The sequence below is a fragment of the Micromesistius poutassou genome (assembly GCF_964030765.1).
Source record: "Micromesistius poutassou genome assembly, chromosome: 3".
In the NCBI taxonomy this organism is placed as follows: domain Eukaryota; kingdom Metazoa; phylum Chordata; class Actinopteri; order Gadiformes; family Gadidae; genus Micromesistius; species Micromesistius poutassou.
In genome coordinates, this window is record NC_140273.1 from 9,172,711 (window position 1) to 9,195,276 (window position 22,566).

The following is a 22,566-nucleotide window of genomic DNA, read 5'->3' on the forward strand; positions in this document are numbered from 1 at the left end:
GTGCTGGAACGCTCTGGTTCAGCGATCCTTCACGGCTTCTGATTAGTGCCTTTATATACGCAGACTACGATACGGTTGTCACACTACGATCTGACAATGATATTCGACACTGGCAAGCACTTTGTCTGCAGAGACATCACACAGGTCTCTGGTCCCCATGTATGAAGTGTGACTATGGATGTAGTGAGGTCCATGTCTATGTGGGACTATGGGTGTAGTGAGGGCCTGGTCTGGTCCCCATGTGGTCTGGTATGAGGTGGGACTATGGGTGTAGTGAGGTCCTGGTCCCCATGTGGTCTGGTATGAGGTGGGACTATGGGTGTAGTGAGATCCTGGTCCCCATGAGGTCTGGTAGGAGGTGGGACTATGGGTGTAGTGAGGTCCTGGTCCCCATGTGGTCTGGTAGGAGGTGGGACTATGGGTGTAGCACCCTGTCAAAGCACCTACAAGCCCCCTCCCACCTTGCTAGGGCCCTATTTATCGATTTTACCTCTGCCTTTAACAGCATGCAGATTCACATCCTGCTGCAGAGACTTATCGACATAGGAGTAAACGGTGGTATTATCCACCTTGTTAGGGACTTCCTCTCTGACCGCCCTCAACAGGTCCTGGTTAACAATACTCGGTCCGACATCACTGTGCTTAACACCGGCGCCCCGCAGGGGACCATTTTATCCCCATTACTTTTTTCCATATACACAAACGAATTCCAATTAGATCTGGAAAAGTTTCGTTTGTTCAAGTATGCAGATGATATGGCCCTGGTTGCCTTATTAAAGAAGGGGGACATAGTCGGAGAGGAAGTATATAGAGCACACGTGTCATCTCTCCAGAAGTGGTGTGATGAAAGTTCCTTAGAGATCAATGTAACAAAAACTCAGGAACTTGTCTTTCATGAAAAGGACCCTGTGCAGCCCCTTATAATTAGGGGACAAATTGTAGAGGTAGTAGACAAGTTCAAATATCTAGGTACATATATTGATTGTAACCTAAATTTCAGTGAAAACACAGACCATATTTTTAAAACCTGTAACCAACGTCTCCATCTACTGCGCAAGCTCAACTCCTTTAGAGTGAGTAAGCACATTATGGAAACAGTTTATAAGAACCTGATAGAAGGCATTCTAACTTTCAACATGGCAATGTGGTACGGTAATCTAAATATTAAAGGAAGAAGCAAGCTGCAGAGAATAGTAAACCTTGCCTCAAAAATCATAGGGACAAGACAGAAACAATTAAGTTGTATGTACGATGAAGTGCTTAGGAAAAAAGCTGTCAAAATAGCAAATGATCCCTCTCATCCACTCAATAGGGAGTTTGAACTTCTTCCCTCTGGTAGACGTTATAAAGTACCAAGGGCAAATCGTAATATTTTTAAAAATTATTTTATTCCTAATGCAATTGGGGCACTGAACACCATGCCCCGTTGATGCGTTGATGCGATGTGTTGTAATGTAACTGCCACTGCTGTCCTGCTTTTTGCCATGAAGATGTCTGTGTGTAAGTGTTGTTGTTGTTGCTGTTGTTGTCCTGCTTGTTGTTGCTGTTATTGTCCTGCTTGTTGTTTTTTATGAGACCAAAGACAAATTTCCACATTGTGGACAAATAAAAACTAACTAACTAACTAACTAGTGAGGTCCTGGTCCCCATGAGGTCTGGTATGAGGTGGGACTATGGGTGTAGTGAGGTCCTGGTCCCCATGAGGTCTGGTATGAGGTGGGACTATGGGTGTAGTGAGGTCCTGGTCCCCAGGAGGTCTGGTAGGAGGTGGGACTATGGGTGTAGTGAGGTCCTGGTCCCCATGTGGTCTGGTAGGAGGTGGGACTATGGGTGTAGTGAGGTCCTGGTCCCCAGGAGGTCTGGTAGGAGGTGGGACTATGGGTGTAGTGAGGTCCTGGTCCCCATGAGGTCTGGTATGAGGTGGGACTATGGGTGTAGTGAGGTCCTGGTCCCCATGAGGTCTGGTAGGAGGTGGGACTATGGGTGTAGTGAGGTCCTGGTCCCCATGAGGTCTGGTATGAGGTGGGACTATGGGTGTAATGAGGTCCTGCAGTCGGTTGCACCAGCAGAACATACAGCCGATCATAAGTTCAGGTGTAAAGTTTGCCTTAACCCTACGCTCGACGTAGCTAGTTTCAAACTAAAGGTGTTCTGAATTTTGGTTGCACCACCATAACTTAAGTTTTAACGTTACTAGTAGTGCGTAAATTGTACCAGTGTCACTGGACACATCATTGAACTACTATTCAACTAGAAATATTAAAGTTGCAGGAGGAGCTGAGAACCTATGGCTACAAGACACTCACTGAGATTTAATAAATTAATTAACTGATGAATCTGTTTATGTTGTTCTTCATTCCAAAAGGGTGTGTAGACCATAAAGGCCCAGCCCCTTAAGGGCACTGCAGCGATGGGAAGACGTACAGTTTCAGTACAATCTGAGAAATACTTTACTTGCTGCATTAGTCCAATCTGTAGTAATCCAGTTTGATTGCAAGTGTCTTTTGTGTCATTGACAACAAGTAAGTTCACATTGTAATAAGATTACATCTGTAAATTATATTACGCAGTACCACTTTTACGCCATTAGACAATAACACAGACCATGTAATGAGTGTATTCAGGAACAATCAAGATTTAGTATTGTGTGCCTTTCCAGTGTTTGATATCAGATTAGTCAACATGCATATTGATAATAGTAAAGAAATATTTTGTATGTAGATTTGGCTACTTCGTGTATGGGAAATTAGAACCTTATTCTATTTTTATTTAGGCCTGCCCAGGGGGCAGACATGAGCTGCTGTCAAAGGTTGTCCTACAAAAATTAAATCTATGATGTCTAAGGATTATAAACTGGGTGATCCTAGGTAGATCACATCCTGAGGGTGTATACTTTCAGAAAAATATGGTTTGTATGGTTGAATCAGTCATTCATGCTAGATAGGACTACTTTTTCAAAAAGTTAAACTGTGGTTTTATATAAGTCATCTGCATCTGAGTAAATCATCTATGTCTAATGAGGAGTAACCTATGCACCTTGTCTGTTCGTGAACTGTTTCTCTAGTCTTAACCTATCAATATGGTGTTAGTATGACTTATTTATACTGTATAAGAACACTCAGCTTAGTAGAATTTAGGGTGGCTACATAGTAAGCCTAATTGATTACAGCCTTCATCTAAAAATAGGTGGTAGCAACTAGCGAGGTAGTCCCGGGTAGCTACTGCTCCGGCTGGTACAGCCACATTATGCAGGGGGACGTCTTGGTCTCCTTCGAGGTCCTGCAATCCATCCTCCATCAGAGGCACCTTCCACTCCATTGCCATGTTGTGGAGAAGAACGCAGGCACCTGCTAGAACAGCTGCCCTGTCTGGCTCCATATTGATGCCTGTTAGTAATTTAATTCATAAAGGAGGAATAGCCTTAGACCTACTTATAACTTCTTACATGTACAGTTTTTGGAAAGACTTGCCAATCTTACATCTTAATATAGATTTAGGTCTTTTTAATCACAGAAAAGTCTCTGACAATATGATTTCACAAAGACTAACTAATTTAGAATTAGAATTCAGCAATATTTTTTTAGTCACCTCTGTGCAAACAGGCCCACCGCTTCTTCAGCACTCCTATGCAGCGTTCGACCACATTTCTTGTGCGAATGTGGGCAACATTGTAGCGCTCCTGCGAGCAACTGGCAGGTGACAAGTATGGGGTCATAAGCCAATCCCTAAGGGGGTACTCAGAGTCACCGAGGAGCCTTCCAGGGTGTCTCCCTGCCTCAAAGTCTTCCCCGAACTGTGAGTGCCGTAGTATGTAGCTGTCATGTTTAGATCCTGGCCATTTGAACACAATTCGTAATCTTAAGGTCAACGTCACAGACTATCTGTGCATTTATGGAATGGTATCCTTTTCTGTTAACATAAACAGGTTTGTGGTCCGTTGGGGTCTTGATACGGATGTGCGTTCCGTCAACACAGCCACAGTCACATTTGGGAAACCAGCGATATGATAAAATTGTTGACGGACATGGGTAACTTCCGCAGGCTGTACAGGGAAGTGAACATGTGTTCAGATGCCTGCACAGAGACACAGCTCGAACCGCTCTGCAGACAGTAGACTTGTGCACATGGACCGAGTCACCAACTAGGTTTTGAAAAGACCCAGTGGCAAAATATCTCAGAGCCAAACACACTTGCATCGCTGGACTTGGAGCCGAATTTCAGTTTGTGTTGTGCTGCAGGTCGTTGTCAAGAAGGCCGGTTATTCTAAGTAATTCCGCCCGGCAAAACCAAAATCGCGCATATAAATCTATAAGAAATCTATAAGAGATCTATCTAGAAATGGATCGATATGGTCACGGACAATCCGTTCCCGACGCAAACCGCGTTGAAACTCCTCTTCCCATTGCTCAAAACGAATAGCCATCTTTGGTATTTAAATCTTTTAACGTATTTACCGGTCTTTATCGTTAAGAATGGAACTTACACCAGCTAGAGGGGAGGTGTAAAATATAAGTTATAACTTAGTGTTACGTTGAAACTATCTGCTTGGTGCAACTGCTATTTTTTAAAAGTCAAACGTTTGGGCAATTTACGTTCACCGTAGCCTAAGTGGGACCTTACGTTCTGCTGGTGCAACCAGCTGCTGGTCCCCATGTGGTCTGGTATGAGGTGGGACTATGGGTGTAGTGAGGTCCTGGTCCCCAGGAGGTCTGGTATGGGACTATTGGTGTAGTGTGAATCACTTTAGCGATAGATTGTCAAAGTTAGACTTTGTACATGCACTAATTGATTAATAGACTCATAGTATCTAGGAACTTGTTTCTCTGTGTCTTCATGTCTCTGTCGTTTGCCTTGTCCAAGGACTTTGTAAACCATGAGCAATTAAAAATTCAAGTGAAAAACCTCCCGTTCCATTCCTCATTCGATAATTCTATGCCCACACCACAGACATGTTGGCGCAGAGGCGCTTATCCAGACAAGCGTGTGCTGGCCGCGGTTTTTGTTTACGTCACAATTTCCTGTTTCGGCCGTGTTGTTTCGGTGATAAAAGTGTTTCGGCCGAAAGCTGAAAATGCGCTTTTGGGCCATTTTCGGCTGAAAATTTTCGGTGGCCGAAATTTCGGTGCATCCCTAGTGCTGACCCTAGGATCCAGCGAAGGTCAGTGAAGGCTAGCATTTTTCACGATGACATCTTCTGTTTGTCTAACATTAAGATGAGCCAATTGAAAGACCCCTAATCCTAGCAGGCATAGACTTTGGCAAAATTACCAGGCATTTCTACACGCAGCCCATCATAGACCTCACAATATTTGACATGCTGGCTGTTTCTGCAGTTCCCCATTTGATGGAATGAAACAAAGGTGTGGTGCACGTACACGGTCTGCACCTCAAATCAAGAGACTGAAACAGGGGAGGGGGCAGTAAATCTTCACTGTAGCTTAGACACTAAATGTTACAAGCGACTCCCAAAAGGCATGGCATCGACGTAGGGATGTTAGACATTGCGTCTCCGTTGGTCTCCCATCACAAGTACACAGACACTTCTTCGCGGCGAGATGAATTGGATGCGTTAAACCCTTGTGGGAACTAGCAACAGACCCAGTTCTTCAGCCTTTAAATGAACTATTGTCCACAAAACAACACCCCATCGTGTTCCAACGAGGAACAAGACAGATGCCTGCGAGTCTCCGAGGCGTTGGGGCACTTAGCAGGAAGGGAAGGAATGTCCTTTCCCGCTACGAGTTTAATTAGTCTAATGTTGCATGACACCATCCGATCAGGCTTGGATCAGGCCAGAGTCTTTCAGGTGAACGTAATGCACTCGGCTCATAAAAACCAAAAGGACTTGTCAAGTTAATGTGGTGCCCCGTCGCATTACTCCCATCATCAGCTCCAATGTGACGTCTGGGACACGGAACCGCGATTGTCTCACGATGGTCATGACGTGTGTGGAGTGAAGTGTGAAGACGGGGAAGGGGAGGCAAGTGGCGCTGTCTCGCTCATCTGGTGGACATTGCCAGGGGCTTGGCTCCAACTGGGGTCGCCCATGCTAAAAATGCATGCACTCTGTACCCTTCCAATAAAAAGGGTCCACCGATGGCATACAGTTATTAAAATGTCTGTGTGAGTTGTTACCGATTAATAATCCTATAGGTGTTCTAATGGTCTTTCAAGGTTTCACACTGCCCTTGGAATGTCCTTCAGAACAGACTTCTGTCTCGTTTATGCATTTTCAACTTTCAACTTTTCAAAGACAGTTTCAAAAGGTTTGAAAGAGGTGCAAGTGATTTGATAAATCACTTGATGAAAATACACCGTCCTGACCGTTTCATCAAGACATACTTCTATGTACTAGTCGATGGCAGACTCTGCAAAAGTACCCTTCGTGATTTATCCAAACCATTAGCCAACGTTCGCATTACAAAATGGTTCATGAAATTCTCCAAGTCCTCAGAGAGAAGGCACCTCTATTTGACGCGATCACTTTCTTGGATCCTTGAATGAATGAACTACTTCAGCAGAGTTCAACTAAACAGTGGCTTGAAGCAGATCCAAGTTAACCACAGGTCTCCCTTTTCTCGGTATATCTCAAAACAAGGCAAACTAAATAAAGTGTTTGTACACAGCTCTCGGGTGAAGAGCAGCGCTCTGCCCTGCGCGACTCTGCTCAGCCCGCTCAAGCGTGGGAGTGTCTCGTCGTAGCGACCCGTGGTTGTCAACACCTCGGCTGATTGGCTGGTGGTGTTTGCCCTGCGTACGATGAACGATGGCGAGGAAGTTGTCCTCCTGAGAGGCCACGGGGGGAGATTTGCATGCATTAGAGCGGCTAGGAGCGAATCAAATCCATTTATAAGCCCCAGAGCGCTGTGAACACACACTCGTTCACCGGCACGCTTGCACACACACACATGCTCGAGGATCAAATAAATACACACATACGGGCCAAATTTGTGTGAAGCAGTTGATGTGAAAAGTTGTCCGCCTTACAGGACTACAGAAGGGACGATTAAAGGGTTAAGGGGGCAAGAAGGTAATGACTTCTCTTTTGTTTGCAATTTTCTGTACATATAAGAGTAAATCAGCAGCTTGCAGTCTAGATGGCCTGCTAGAACACGGCCAGGTTTGACTCCCGCCGGAGCCATCCATGCTAATGTATGCACTTATGGTATTGCAATTGGAAGCTTTGGATAAAAGTGTCCACCGTTTCAGCCATATTGTATTAAGACGATTTCCAGCATCATGAATCAAAGGACTGTACTTCAAGACAAAACCGCCCTTCCTGTACGCTGGTACTTGACCATTTAGTGTCAACTCTAAAGGTCTTGGATATAGCAGACTGTGCAAGCCTATGATTTACTCACTAGCCCCGCAAGTATCGACGGATCACTCAATGGCCAATTCCCTTTCCTGCAACACGACATGATAGTGTAGTAGTGAAGGCTAAATATATTGGGTTAACATAACCTCCAAGGAGCGCTCAGCAAGCTCGCCTAATCTCTACCTGCTGATTAATTACGTCTTGATTCCTCGGTAGTCGCTAAGGATAAAAGTGCTGTTAAATCAAATAAATAAACATGTCTCTGTGTATGGGGAAGGTCTGGCCCTTGAGCAAAGCCTGAGTCAGGGGAGGGTTCCACGTGAGCCCATGCTGAATTAAAGCCACCATCTGGGTGCTTTTCCATCATTGTAATAAAAACAACATATTGGATTGGATCCCGTGATTGAAACCCTCTGGAGGAGGCTTTCCGAGTGTGCTCTGAGCGTTTCTTACTGAGTTGTGCTGCTTGAGGTAATCGGCGGCCTTCTCCTCGGCGTCACCCCCGATCTCCCCGATGAGGATGATGCCCTCTGTCTTTGGGTCCCGCAGGAACACCTCCAGACAGTCGATGAAGTCCGTCCCGTTGAACGGATCACCTCCGATACCTGGAGGAGGATGAGGAAGACGATGAGGAGGAGGCCCACCTGAACTCCTCTTAGCTCCACCATTCCCATGGTGGAGAAGATATGGATTTAAGTAAAGTCAATTGCTGTGTTCCAATATCCATACTATCCATACTATACTTAGTTTGAGTACGTAGGGCGTTCCAATTAAGATCGGGGCGAAAAGAAGTGTACTGAAAGGACCCAGATGGTGTACTCAAAACCCGGTCAAACCGCGGAGTGTGGATCGATGCACACTTTTCGTACTCAACGGCAGCCATCTTACATAACATCCCTCCTTCCTGGGATGGTTAGAAGGGACACCTGAGATTGCAACAGGGTGTGCCACAGCATAACAAGCGTAACAGTTGAGGTAAATTGAGGTGACAGAGCTCCGCACCATGGGTGATCGGGCCTTTTCCGCTGCTGCCCCTAGACTGTGGAACGCCCTCCCTGACCACCTGAGGGCCCCACAGACTACAGCTGTTTTTAAACAAAACCTAAAAATATATATATTTTGCCTAATTTTCTTTTGTAGGTTCTCCTTTTAAAAGATTTAAAAAATTTTAAATTGTATATTATTTATTATTAAATAAAAGTTAGAAAAGGTGTATATGGTTGTGTAGAGGTGCTGGCTAGAGAGGAAGCTGGTAGCCATCAAGTTGGATGGTCAGGGCAGGCTTGATCAGTGTCATCAGTGTGTGAATACTTACCGATGCAGAGGGACTGGCCAAGGCCAACCTGTGTGGTCTGGTGAACCGCTTCATACGTCAGTGTGCCGGACCTGGACACGATGCCTGGGAGGTAGACATAACAACGAAAACTAATTTTAGATAGAATCACCTGATGTGCACGTGATACAATGATGTACCATACGTTCATCACGATGATGAACGTATGGGCTGGTTTTGAATGTTTGAATTTTGACCTGAAAACATTGAGCCTCCACAACATTCCCTGCAACATGGTGTTGCAGGGAAGAATTTCATGCTCTTTATTTTATTCGATTTTCTTCTCAAAAGCATGCGGCTCATGGGGACTGGATGACTCAAGAATTTTATCACATTCTCTGTTGGAGTGTCCTTGGAAACGCTGCAGGTTCAATCATCGGAACAACCTCATTTTATTAATTATTTTGGACCTCCATTTCCTGGGCTTTTACAGCACCTGAACACATTCCTTTGAGCTCAAAATAGGACATGAATCATGTAAAAGCATGCGATCCTGAATAGAATTTGATTGTTATTTTCCCCTGACAGGTTTCCAAATCAGGGAAACACTAGATCAAGTCTGAACACGGTTTAGTTTTCAATTAAATTATTGTGGTATACTTTTAAGTACAGAGCTGGCTCACTTCCAGACACCAAACGCAGGGACATTTCACGTTTCAATCTCTGATTAAACCCAAAAAAAGGTTTTGAAATTCATACCAATTCTTCCTTTCTTGTGGATGTGTCCTGGCATTATGCCAATCTTGCATTCTCCAGGCTGCATATAAAAACAGGAATTATGTTTTACTTCAACGTTCATGGCAAATACAAGAGTGGGAAATTGTTTGCCCAATTGGTAGCTAGAACCCCCACACATCGGAGACAAATCGAGTTGATCTATGCAATGGGAGCCTCAGTCCACAGTTAGATACTAAGCTCAGATATTTCTGAAATTACCAAAATTTGCCATGTAGAAAACCAGAAAACAAATATTCGGTATATTGACCTGCTGTGGAATCACTGCTAGATTATTAGAGTTAAAAGAAAAACCTATTCAAATATCAATTATAAAACTATCAACATTAATAATGACAGCTCATGGCAGTTGAACATACTTCACACAAAAACATGCTCATGTATGAATATACAGAATAAAGCACCCTGCATCGACACATTATCTTCCTTCATATTACATTTACTCTGCACTAGGCCTGTCACGATAACAAATTTTGCTGGCCGATAAATTGTCCCAAAAATTATTGCGATAACTGTCCTGTACTTTGTTTGTCCCAGTGATTGTGGACTGTCGGGAAGACTGAGACGTCCCATGATCTGTTGTATTTTTTTTCTGCAGCTGGGAAAACTGCATCGGATGATTATGCTTTAGCTGCAGATGCATGTTTGTTGTATTGGCGCGTTTAGTTGCTACCGTTTTACAACAAATGCGATATACCGGCTGGCACAGGTTAAGTGGTTCACCACAGTCATTCCATTTTAACCCGAAGTGCTCCCACACGGCAGCTGTCGCGTGCGGCTTTGAAACCAATTCCATCTTTGTTTTTCATTCCTCCTAATGTCAACTAGCGCTTTCTCTGTCTTGCTACTCCTCACGTGGCTCTCATGCTGCACTCTGGCAGAGAATGTCAAGTTGACGGGTGTATAGACAGGCTCTGACTCTGTAACGCCAGGGCTCCGCCTCCCCACACTGACACAACTCGAGGGTTAACTCCCTATTAAGCTAAGGAAGCGAGAGGGGTCTGTCGAGACCGATGTTTCGGAGTGAAAACTCTTGTCATCTATTCTCTTTGATAGAGAGAGACACAAGGAAAAAAAAGAAGAAAAAAAAGCTTATTTATCACTAGGGCTGACCGATAAATCGTATTTTCATCGTCATCGCGATATGAACATGCGCGGTTAACACATCGCAAAAGATGCCTGAAACGCGATGAATAAGAAAAATCATTTTATTTACACGCGCCATGCATTCACACTCAGCATGCGAACATTTGACCTATCAGATGGAGCCCTGGATACATGCGCCATGCATTCACACCATCTGGCCAATCAGATGAAGCCCCAGCTAGCCGTCGGCGGGAGCGTACCTATGTTCCCCGGGTTCTATGTTCCCCGGTCGCGACTATGTTTTTCGTAGGCGGAATCCGGAAAAAGTTCCGCCTCAAGCGCGGTTCTATGGCGCTGTTGCTATTATGACAGAGAGATAAATGAGCTTTGAGCTTTGATAAATGAGCTTTTTGAGAGTGGCATCTCCCATCCCCTTTAAGAGCCAGCGCATTTTGACTTGGCGAGTTGATATTTTGACAGCGCGTTTGCATTCTCCGCTGAGACAGATGCATGACCACGTGAATTTCAAACTTCAAATGGCTCAGTTTATGGCCAAATAATATACATAATTAACACATGGAATAGCGTTTTCTTCTCCAACTTCAGAAACACTGATTCGTCATGTAAATTGCGGCAAAGACAACTTAAAACATATGATATGCGGACGCGGTCCTCGATGGCCGCAACTGTGGGTCTATTTAATGATATGCGGCAATACAACAAACATCGTTTGTTACCAGTATTGTATACATTATCGTTATCGACTTGTGTTCATAATATGCATGTGTCCCCCTGTTAATACATCGCCATGGACTGCATTATGCGTTCCGTGTTTAATTTGCGTGTGTTTAGACAGATGGGCGCGCACACACACGCGCACCAAGCATCACCCGCATTCATTCATTCTTTTAAACACTCACTCGCGGTAAAACTGTTTTCTCACGATCAAATACTCATCAATCCTAAAAGTAATGGGCTTGTACACGATGTCTGGGTCAAGAACATATGTGTTTGCTGTAGGCCTACGGTGTTTGCAGATGCATTGATTTAAAAGTAGGTCTACTACAACTTACCGCTGTATCAGCTGTTCTTTCCCAAATCATTTAACCAATCATTTACCCTAAAAGTAGATTTTGTTTTGGAAGCCTGGAATATAGGCCTACTTTGCTCGAATGTAGTATTGTTATTAGGCTATTATTATTTTAACGCATGGCATAGCCTACTATACTTCATTCATGCAGCCCTATGAAAAAAAAATGTTTCCACAATCCACACGCTATTTCTATGCAGTTTCACACATGAATAATCTTTGACATCATAATATTTAAATCAGGTTAATAGTTTGCATGTTTGTGCTGTGTATAGCCTACGTGTGTGTAAGCGTAGGCTAGTTCCGACCTGCCATGGCACGTCAAAATAGCAACAACAACTGCGCTATCCGCTATAGACCAGGTATTTTTCCGTCAGTGGCGCAATTGCATTGACGCATTTTTTAGATCACTAAAATAGCACCAAGTATAATTTGCGCCGGAACACGCCCCTGCTTTTCGCCGCACAAGTGTAGTGGTGCCTGGTTGCTGCGGGGGGAAATCAGCTTTGCGCCGGGTGCAAACTAGCAACGACACATGCGTCGGTGTAGAAAGTCAATTGCACCGGGCGCAAGATAGGGCCCTTCTTCTGTTTGGCGCACATGGCTAATTTGCATACGCGCACAGGACTGGCTGGCTCCGCTTGGCAAAAAATATAACATATTCGTGAATAAATGTTTATATAATGTTAATATATTTTTTTTTGGACGAAATTTGAGACCCCCTTCAAATTTTGCTTTTGAGGCTTTCAGAGGGTCTCATGGGTTAATCGGAGGGGCCCAGTTTATTTATCGCAAGTCATATCGTCATCGCAATATTGAACAATGGTATCGCACATCGCAGATTTTCCTCATATCGTGCAGGCCTATTTATCACGTACGGCAAAACTATCGTCTCATTTGACGATCGCGACAGGCCTACTCTTCACACACACACACACACACACACACACACACACACACACACACACACACACACACACACACACACACACACACACACACACACACACACACACACACACACACACACACACACACACTCCTCACATTGATGACCCCGGGGCAGTTGGGTCCGATGAGCCGGGTGGTGCCCTGGCGCATCAGCCGGTGTTTGACGCGCACCATGTCCTGCTGGGGGATGCCCTCCGTGATGCACACCACCAGTGGCATCTCCGCATCGATGGCCTCGATGATGGCGGCCCCCGCGAAGGGGGGAGGGACGTAGATCACAGTGGCGTGGGCCCCAGTGCCCTCCCTCGCCTAGAGAGGAGGGGGGGGGGGGGGGGTTAAGGTCAGATTTCAAAAGGTGGAAAAGGTGGAAGGGAGAGAGAGGTACAGAAATGAGACAGAGACTACTGTACTGTTCTCCAGTAGACTGACCGAGATGTAGAGAAGTAGATGTAGGGAGAGATGTAGAGTAAGTTAAAGCGATATAGAGTGTGATGTTGAGCGATGTAGAGAGAAATAGAGAGAGAGAGGTAGAGTGAGATATGTAGAGAGAGATTTTGTCATGTAGAGAGTGATGCAGTTAGTGAGATGTAGGGTGTGATGTTGAGAGCTGTAGAGAGAGAGATGAAGAGTGTGATGTAGAGAGAGTGACAGAGAGACAAGGTGTGTAGTTGTGAAATAGTGACAGCTAATGGTCCCCTCAAAATAAACCACCCTCCACAATGTCCTGGCCCTTCAGGGGCCATTCGTTCGGATAATGTCCAGTATGCATTTCAACAAATCTTCCAGAGCACTGTGATTCAAAGTCAGGCGAACTTCAGGGCAACTCACCTCCTTCACTGAGTTGAAGACGGGCAGGCCCAGGTGGGCCTTGCCCCCCTTGCCAGGGGAGACTCCACCCACCAGTTGGGAGCCATAGTCCAGAGACTGCTGGCTGTGGAACGTACCCTGGACAGCAGAGAGGGAGGGTCAACTCGGGATGGACATTGAAAGGATTAAACCACGACGAGGCCCATGTCCCACCACCGCCAAAAGCACATTCTTTTCGGTTAAGGGGACACCCTGGAGTGGTTTAGGATGCTTATTCACAGTTACCAACAATGATTAGATAGATAGATGAAATCTACCCCTATCTATCTATATCTATATCTTGATCGTTATTAGTTTTTAATCTGCGGAAATTAAAATATTATTCCACAGCACTTTGAGCTTATTGTGTTTGCGCTGTCAAGGAAACAGGTCGTTCATTTTTGTGTTTGATGGTTGTTGATAATGAATTTTGAATTCGAGGCATATTGAGTCGAAAATGATGAGTGGAAAATTATGCACTTTATGACATCATGATGAATGCGTCTACAACAATGATAATATTTAAATGAGTTATGGGCCATAACAGGAACAAGAACACGTCAACATTTTGATGAACTACAAACAGCAAATAAGACTGGTCCGCATCGTTCGTAGTGTTTTAAAATTTCTGATCAGGGTTGTGTGCCCTATCGCCAGACGCTATCCTCTATAATGACGTAATACATTTCAATATAAATTAAGAAAACTTCTGCTTACGAAGTCAGAGAGACAAGTTAGTCTGAAGTTGTTTCATTTTAATCATCTGAAGCCTTGTTTCCTATTCTTTGCTTGTCTGGCCACCCTACCCTTCCTCAGTGTCATTTAAATGTTAACCTTTGTGCTTGGGGTAAACCGGTCACAATGGAGAAGGCATCCCCTTATGCATTCTTCTGCTTCATAAGAACACAGGCAACTCTGTGTCTTGGGTAAACATTACCTGATTTGATTATTTACATCTGCATTGAGGGGAGGATATAAGTTTAAATAGCTGTGTCTAATTGTATTCCGGACTCACTCTGCTAGAAAGGAGACTAGTGTATGCAAACATTAAAATAGGTTAATTGTCTTATACTATTGTGTGCTTTTTGCATTTAGAATTTTCATCTGTCCTAGACACAATATCTCTTAAGGAAATTGCCACGACAGAAGTCAAAGTGAACAGCTTTAATTATTTTCACCCTTGTATCACTCCACAAGTTCATAAGTATTATATTTAATGACATTATAAAGACAACAAGGTTCCATTTGGACTCTCCAACAGCTTTTTAACTTCTAGGTATCTCACGAGGCTCTGCAATAATTGCAAGCCAAAGCGCGATCTCAGATCGCACCTTTGAGCAGTTCAGACTAAACTATCAATCGCGTCTACGATATGCCTCCCAGCTGCACTTGTCTTTAGTACCAAAAACCTGAAAAATCAGGCTTGTATCATGTAGTGTGAAAACTTGTTTACCAAGTACTGTTAGCATAGCTTGAAACCTTCCATCAACATTGGTTTCAAAAGATTACCTACACAACAGTAAAGTTTAAACAAAATATATTTGGAGCCGAGAGGAGGGGGGTGTTCCCCATGACTAAAATTTATATCACAGTATGATTTGAGGCATAGACGGTAATGGTATTATATCACGGTATGTTAACTTTATCTTCTAATTTCTATATAAATGCTTTTGAAGGGGTATAAGCCAATCAGCGTTCACTCCCTGAGTGATGTTACATAACAGCAAAACAGTGTTCCATCCCTGCAGTCCAGAGTGAATCACAGCAGGAGGAGAAAGTGATTTGCCGTTTGTGGACTCCCGGAGCTCTAAATAATCTAATATTACATGATATAATATAATATAATATATAAGTATCTATATAATATAATATATAATATCACGACCAAAAGCTGTGTGCGCCTCCGGATGATATTATGAATCAAAGACTGCTTCGGGTTCTCCGACGTCTCTGGTACTTCCACAACGAGTAAAGACTTGTAGTGCGGGTTATCTCGGCCATGGTGAAGAAGCCCAGATTGAACTGCGTCTTCAGATTGATGTGGAAGGACCAGAGACGTTGGAGAACCTGACGTATTCTTTAAGATTCATAATATCATCTGGAGGCGCACACAGCTTTTGGCCGTGATATTATATGTTATATTATAGATATCTATATATTATATTATATTAATTAGATATAGAGCTCCAGTACTCCTGCCGGCAGCTCCCGGAGAGTAAACTGTGTGGCCTCCAGATGATATTATGAATAAACGACTGTGTCTCTGGTACTACGTCATTGCTTCTATAGTGCTCGTTAAGTTAAAAAAACTAAGAAAAAGAAAGCGCTCATCTACCACGCAGTTACGTCAAAATCCATACCATAGTGCAAATTCACACTGGTGTACTCTATACACCGTACACCCCTAGTGGGTTGTTACTTTTTTAGTACTGTCGTTGTGTATAAACATTATAATGAGCTTTGTTGTATATGAAATATTCCACACACAGTGGCGTTATACCATAAGTATAACGCTGAACCCTCACTCAATCGGACAACAAAAATAAAAAGCTGCTCTGGTGGACGACACCATCCACACACACCGGTGCGTTATACTGGCACCATTCAGGACAGGACAGGACAGCCATCAAATGGGGAAAAGGTCAGGTTTTACTTTAAGCCCTGCAGATGATTGTTGAGCAGGCGTGGCACTCGGGAGCACAGCTCAATTGCACGCAGCTTAAAGAGAACACTACTTCCAACTACCCTCATACTCAAACATACATTTTACAAACAATTAATCTATACAAAAGGTTTTGTATGCTATACAACAAACAAACTCAAATAAATATATTTTTTCATGGATTTTCATGGAAGGATAAAGCCTGCACATGCCTTTTACCAACGATCAATACATTATCATTTGAGTGTCTCCAAGGCCAGGTCGGTTCCAGAGCACTAACAAACTAGATGTGCCAGGAAGTGAGAGAAAAGACAGGGTTCCCATGTCCAAGGGAGCCAATAGAAGGCAATGACAAAATGAGGACAGTTGTATCTGAGATGTGGCGATTTGGTGAGTCCACCTACCTGCTTGCCTGTGAAGCCTTGGCAGATCACCTTGGTGTCCTTACTGATGTACAGGTTCTGTCTTGAGGCAGTGTAGCAGCTTCTGACACCGCTCTGCTGCACTGGGGTATCCACACACAAAAATATACTTAGTCAACATGCAAACACCTTTACACGTCTGAATTGTTTTCAGATCCAACAGTAATGAGCAGAAAGGCGTTAGGGCAACTAGCTCAAGGATGCCTTCAGTAAGACATTTGGGATTGAACCCAGTAGAAACTTTCTGGCTGGGAGTCAAAGCCACTTAGTACCATGGACACATATATATTCAATAATATTAGTGAACATTTATAAAACATTGCCATTGTTTTAACAAGTAAATCAACAGATCTATTGACTGACACATCTGATGAGTGTTTAACTAAACGGTCCATTATAAACCTATGCAGTAACCATGACCTTCAAGCTAAGCTGACAGGTCTCTGTAGACACTACAAACTTGTCCATGAAAATTCCATGCACTTTCATTTTGTTTAATTACTGTAGGTAATTATAGCTCTACTTTAACTGGGCTAGTCTACCATTAACCAACCAAATGTTCATCGGTTTGTTATTGCAACACCTTAGTTTCCCCCACAGGGATTAAATAAGTGCTATCTGATCTGGTCTATGGACCTGTGATAATGGATATGGATGTTGATGACCTTTAACATGTTCTTCCATATCCTCTACCATAAGAGCCCCTCAGTAGAGTAAAACACAGGGGTCCTAGAATGCTTGGTAATTTGAGTCCTTCACGAGTCAGGATCTAACTTCAAGAATGTCCTCACACACCCCTACCCGAAGAAGACTTGACCTACGGCTTACAGTGCTTGGCTTTCACCGTGCCTAATTTGTTCCATTCGATTTTAGGGTAGGGATGGAAGTGTTACCATAATGAGGCAATCATGAGTTGTAATGCATTATGCACATATGCATTATGTAAATAATGCCTAAATAAACATTCATACAGAGAAAACAAGACATTGACACTAACAAGTAAAACCATCCAGTGCAGTTTAATACTGTGTTGAGTGTTAATCCATATAGATGTACAACAATAACACAGACAGACAGATGATGGAGGTTTAGGCTGTTCACTGTTGAATTGCCTGTCAGTTGTCATGACTGAAGATTCACTACTCCACACACTCACAACATTTATTGAACAGTTGATTTTTAATGTAACACTATTTCCCGTGACTTGAGTCTTGTGATTTTTCTGAATGACAGTAGGGCTAGGCAGGGGTCATCTTGGCCTCGGCCGTGAATGGACTTTGGCCTCAGTTTTATTGCAGCCTAAAAGAGGTCCACGAGTTCCCTAACTGAACATTGAACATTGGACAATTGAGAAAGTCTAAACGTCCAAATAGTTATAATGTAAGCATTCAGTCTGCCTGTGCTTTGCAGCTGCTGGTGAAAAATCACCGAATGCACAAGCTCAGTAATTCTTGACAGTTGCCAAATGTGATTTGACAGACATTGTCACTGGCAATATTATCACATTTGAAACGTGCAAACTGGGTTTATAGTAAAGGAAATACGAGGTCAGGTGTTCAAGGTGTGAGCTGCAAGGGATTTGTTTTCAGAAGGCTACAACAGTATCTGAAACACATTAACAATGCTAACATGCTAACTCGCCAATTTGATGATATTGACAAGCTAAAGCAATGCTAGCCATGCTAGCCATGTCAAGTTTCATAATGTGGTAATTAACAAGATGAGAGGATTGAAGAAACAGCATGCAGAACAGAGCACAGCACACACGAACATGCGCCAACCTGACACACCGTGTAGTTTGGTAACCACTGTAATAAGTTATAATACTTACAGAGCAGCCTGGAGAACAACCTACAGTGCGACATCTTCGGTCATTCACCAATGACACGGGAGGCTCTGGACCCTGGCTCAACGATTTAGTTGTCTAAAATTGTGCCGAATGAGTTATATTAAAAGCTGATGTAAAAAACATGAATATGGTCATAGAATATTTATGTATGTGTTTTAGTCATTTGTCGTTATAGAAAAATGGCTTTAGCGTAGTAGGTAGACCATGCAATGGTTTAAGGCAAATATAAGCCAACTAAAATTCGTATGAATGCTGGGTAATGTAGTTCCAACGGTTAAACGTGAACGCGCGCGCTGGCAACGCAAGGCGGCGGCCAAAGATCAAGAGACACCCTCCGAAGGACCACTGTAGAAGTTGTGAATTATAATCACTCTACAATACATATGTGTTTGATATAATTTAACAATTCTAAGCTGCATATAAACTGTATATTATACTTCAATATTGCTTATATCGCTTCTTATTCTTATTGTCAGTGTAGCTTTGTGCGTTACGAAAATGAGTATGTACGGAAGTATGGCCAATCAAATGACAACAACTCCTCTACTGTTCATTGGCTAAATTACAAGAAGGGCTCTGGCTGCTGTTGCGTCAATTCTCCAAACAGTTAACGCTTCCTCAAGGTCTGCACTTCATACAGTTTGTGTGCGAGGTACGCAGCAATATGGTACGAACCGGTTAAACCCACGCTATAACGTAAAACGTACGTATTGACGTGAAACCACCCCAGGAACTATTCAACTCAAATTAATTTGTCTTGTACAGACCTATCCAAGATGGTGTTAGAAACGATTTCCAGGATTATCAAGGTGCAGCTTCCAGCCTACCTGAAGAAGCTCCCTCTTCCAGAGACCATCGGCGGTTTTGCAAGGTTAACAGGTAGGATATGACAATGTCCCACATTACACACACTGTCCTCTGCATGGAAACTTCCACTGCCGTTTAGGTTGTAAATTCCCATATGAAGTTTCATTTGTTTCTGTGTATAGAATAATCCGTTTTTTATGTCGTTTTCATATGTGATGGTCTACTTTGGCAATGTCCAATACTGACCAAGTATCGTAATACTTGTAATATTATAGTAATATTGAACATTACATGTTCACACATGTTCCTGATGTTCCTGATACATAGGCGTGTATGATTCATGGTGCAATCTAACAAGCATCTATATGGACATTTTCATCGGGTAGCCTAGAATTCATTGTAATTATTCTAAGTCAATGTATGCACTTTTGTGCAACAGTTTCAGAAAGTGAACTTTTAAGAGCAGATTGCAAGTAAACACTGGTTGCACTTGCACGTACTTTTTGAATATGATAATATTGTTTGATATTTGCCTTTAGAAATTTCATTTTTTATTGTGTTTTGGCTCCATTGAAATTCCCTGGATCAGTTTATACCAAACTTCGTAATGGGATTTTAGTTAGGGGCTCCAGAGATATAAGCCGTTTTTCTCATCCATGGTTAATGTTAATGCCTTCTGTCACAGATTAATGCAGAGTGAACAACCTGCAGGAATGTTAAGACTGTAGCTCAGAAGATGAAAGCGAAATATGAATGGGATGCTACTTTACCTTATTCGTACGTTATTGAGATTAGAGATTCTTAATTTGGAATCAAAGGTAAATCCGCAGTTATGCAGCCCAGATATGATAATGGATATATTCCACTGATATTTAGTCGGTATTATTAAGTAGTGTTTGGCTTCTTTCTGCAGTGTTTGCAACAGCCTATCCTACTTTAATATGGTAAGAAAACAGGAAGTGACCATTATTATTAATAAAAATCATAATATTATTATGATTATTATTATTAATGATAATAGCAATAGCCTTATATCAGCCTTGCGTGTGGGGTTGAGAGGATATAACTGTCGAAATCTTGTTTTGTTAAAAAAAAACCTCATCCACCATTGTAGTGCTGCATGGGGAACTATGAGGAAATGCCAACAGCTGCTTATAAACAAGACTCATGTTAATTTTGTGGTGAGAAATGGGAAGTTCATATACATTATGTGTGTTGGTGTGTAATCATATGGCATAAAGTGCTGCCTGTATATGTATTGATACGAATGGTGATTCAATACATAAACAAATATTAAGGCAGAGATTGGTCAAATTAAAAACCTTTCGCTGAAAACAATAGGACATGGAAATATCATCCAAAATTTGTTTGGAAATTATGGGTCTTTGTTTCTAAGATGACTAAGACAAGAATGAGCAAATTGTGTGTGTGTCTGTGCTCTCTTTCTTCAGTGTCAGAGTGGCTGCGGCTGCTCCCCCTGCTAGGAATCCTGGCGTTGTTAGGCTACCTGACCATCCGACCTTTCCTACCAAAGAAGAAGAAGCAGAGGGACAGCCTGATCAACCTGAAGATCCAGAAGGAGAACCCCAAGGTGGTGAACGAGATCGACATCGAGGACCTGAACAGCGCCAATGTCTGCTACTGTCGCTGCTGGCGCTCCAAAACCGTGAGTCCATGTCACTTTCAAGCCCTTTCTCAATCAATCTGTAGCGTTCTTGCATTCTTGTCTGTACTTGTGTTCTTGTAAAATGTCATCAGTGGCAGACATGAACAGAATGAATGTTGGATGAATATTGGTGGGATTGCTCTTTTGCACAAGCACATGGATGGCAATTTGCACAGTAACCAAAATGTTTACTGTCTTTTTTTTTTTTTTACTTTTTGTACTTTTACCATCTTACTTATATGGTCTGTTGGCTGGATGCCTTTGTTGCATGTGGTATGTTGTATGTTTTTACTGTTATTGATGCAGAAATTTCCCTACCCTAAGACAAATTTCTCAAATAAAGTGACTTTGACTTTGGCAAAGAACTGTTCAGTTTAATAGTCAACACCTATGCATCGAGGATGCATGAGGAGGTGACTTCTGTGGACATGGGACAGCTAAGTGTCCCAGAAGGCATTTCGTAACAAAAAGTGTCAACGTCGGCAGAGAAAACCCACAACTGTTAGTTTGAACTCTGATCCGATTTGTAGGTTTTTTTGTGTAATTTTCATTCGACATTCACATTCATTCTCCAGGGTTCACAACCGTTTTTCAGATCGACAGAGCTTTAACACACTCAAACACTCAAAGTATATGGATACATACATTCTTATCTTTTCAATCAGACGAAAAGAGGCAGGGTGTTTTTTTTATATCATATTTCGTTTTATTGGGGGAGGATAACCGGAGTGTTGCCAAGACGAGCTCAGATGGTGACGTCATCAAGCATACTGCGGTTCCAACTGCAGAATGCCGGGACTTCGTACTCCTGAGTCGGCCGCAAGTCCGAACTTGGCGTACTTGGTATTGAGAAAAAGTCTTTGCTTTATTTGACAGTGGGGGTTTGAGGAAGTTGATCACTACTGATTTAGATTAGGCTAGTCAAACTCTTGAGGTGGAAGACCTTGCTTTAACGGGAAACTCCACCTCTTGCAGTCTTTGGTTTCCTTCCCAGGCTCGGGCCGTCTCCCCCCAGAAGTTCTGCTATAACGTAGGACTGCTGGATCCGAGATAAGACATGGAATAATACAGCTTTACAGTGTATGGTGACAGAGCATGCTTTCTGTTTCAGTTTCCTGTTTGTGACAAATCCCACATAAAGCACAACGAGCTAACGGGAGACAACGTGGGCCCCCTCATACTGAAGAAGAAGATCCTATAATACACCTGTGCACCCGCCCCTGGAACTACCTGTGACCTATGACCCGAGTCTTCAATCTTCTTGATCAGAACTTTTCAATTTGTGTCTTTTTTTTGTTTTGTTTTCTTTCATCATTTTATTCTTAGTTACGTTATATACATCAATGGTCCACATGGTCATAGAACGACACACCATCTGTGCAGCTTAATGTATATGCCTACAGGACATTTCTTGCTGTTCCAAACTATTGGGACCACTTTAATTTAGTGGCAATTGCTTGTTATTGCCAATGATGTATTTAAATGTGGAAGGCTTGTCTTATCTATAGATACGGAATTCCGATGGGCTTTTGCACTACGTACTGTATTTCATACTTTCTTTTCTAGTTTGATATATTATATAAACATGAGGATTTATTTAGAATTTGAACACCAACGACAGGGGTCATTTGGTTTCTGCTTTAGGTCTTTACATTAAATATACTCTTAAGTTATTGCTTGAATCTACTCCATATTTTCCATTTATTTGTCATTCATGTCCTTAAAAATATACATTTGTTTACAACCTATTGTAAAATGAGTTGCCTTCAACACTTGGTTAAGTTTGTTAAACTATTGTTTT

General features: G+C 42.7%; 2 protein-coding genes across 3 annotated transcripts in view; one reads left to right on the forward strand and one right to left on the reverse strand.

Moving 5' to 3' along the window:
• Positions 1-18,370, reverse strand: part of suclg1 (succinate-CoA ligase GDP/ADP-forming subunit alph) — a 24,885-nt gene extending 6,515 nt beyond the window's left edge. Inside the window, exons 1-8 of the mRNA XM_084466067.1 lie at positions 18,275-18,370; positions 16,426-16,526; positions 13,342-13,458; positions 12,610-12,822; positions 9,351-9,408; positions 8,634-8,717; positions 7,772-7,923; positions 6,605-6,750 (exon numbers count right to left, since the gene is read on the reverse strand). Coding sequence (XP_084322193.1) covers positions 6,605-6,750; positions 7,772-7,923; positions 8,634-8,717; positions 9,351-9,408; positions 12,610-12,822; positions 13,342-13,458; positions 16,426-16,526; positions 18,275-18,308 — 905 coding nt within the window. The 5' untranslated portion in view covers positions 18,309-18,370. The remainder of the gene's footprint in view (positions 1-6,604; positions 6,751-7,771; positions 7,924-8,633; positions 8,718-9,350; positions 9,409-12,609; positions 12,823-13,341; positions 13,459-16,425; positions 16,527-18,274) is intronic.
• A 242-nt stretch (positions 18,371-18,612) lies between these two features.
• Positions 18,613-22,531, forward strand: cisd2 (CDGSH iron sulfur domain 2). 2 transcript variants are annotated; one of them, XM_084466075.1, is made up of 4 exons: positions 18,613-18,944; positions 19,058-19,171; positions 20,551-20,765; positions 21,877-22,531. In XM_084466075.1, the coding sequence occupies exons 2-4, from the start codon at positions 19,069-19,071 to the stop codon at positions 21,964-21,966; spliced, it is 408 nt and encodes a 135-aa protein (XP_084322201.1). In that variant the 5' UTR covers positions 18,613-18,944; positions 19,058-19,068; the 3' UTR covers positions 21,967-22,531. The 2 variants fall into 2 exon arrangements, with proteins under 2 accessions (XP_084322201.1, XP_084322200.1); XM_084466074.1 differs by having other exon boundaries at positions 18,613-19,171.
• Positions 22,532-22,566: the final 35 nt, after the last annotated feature.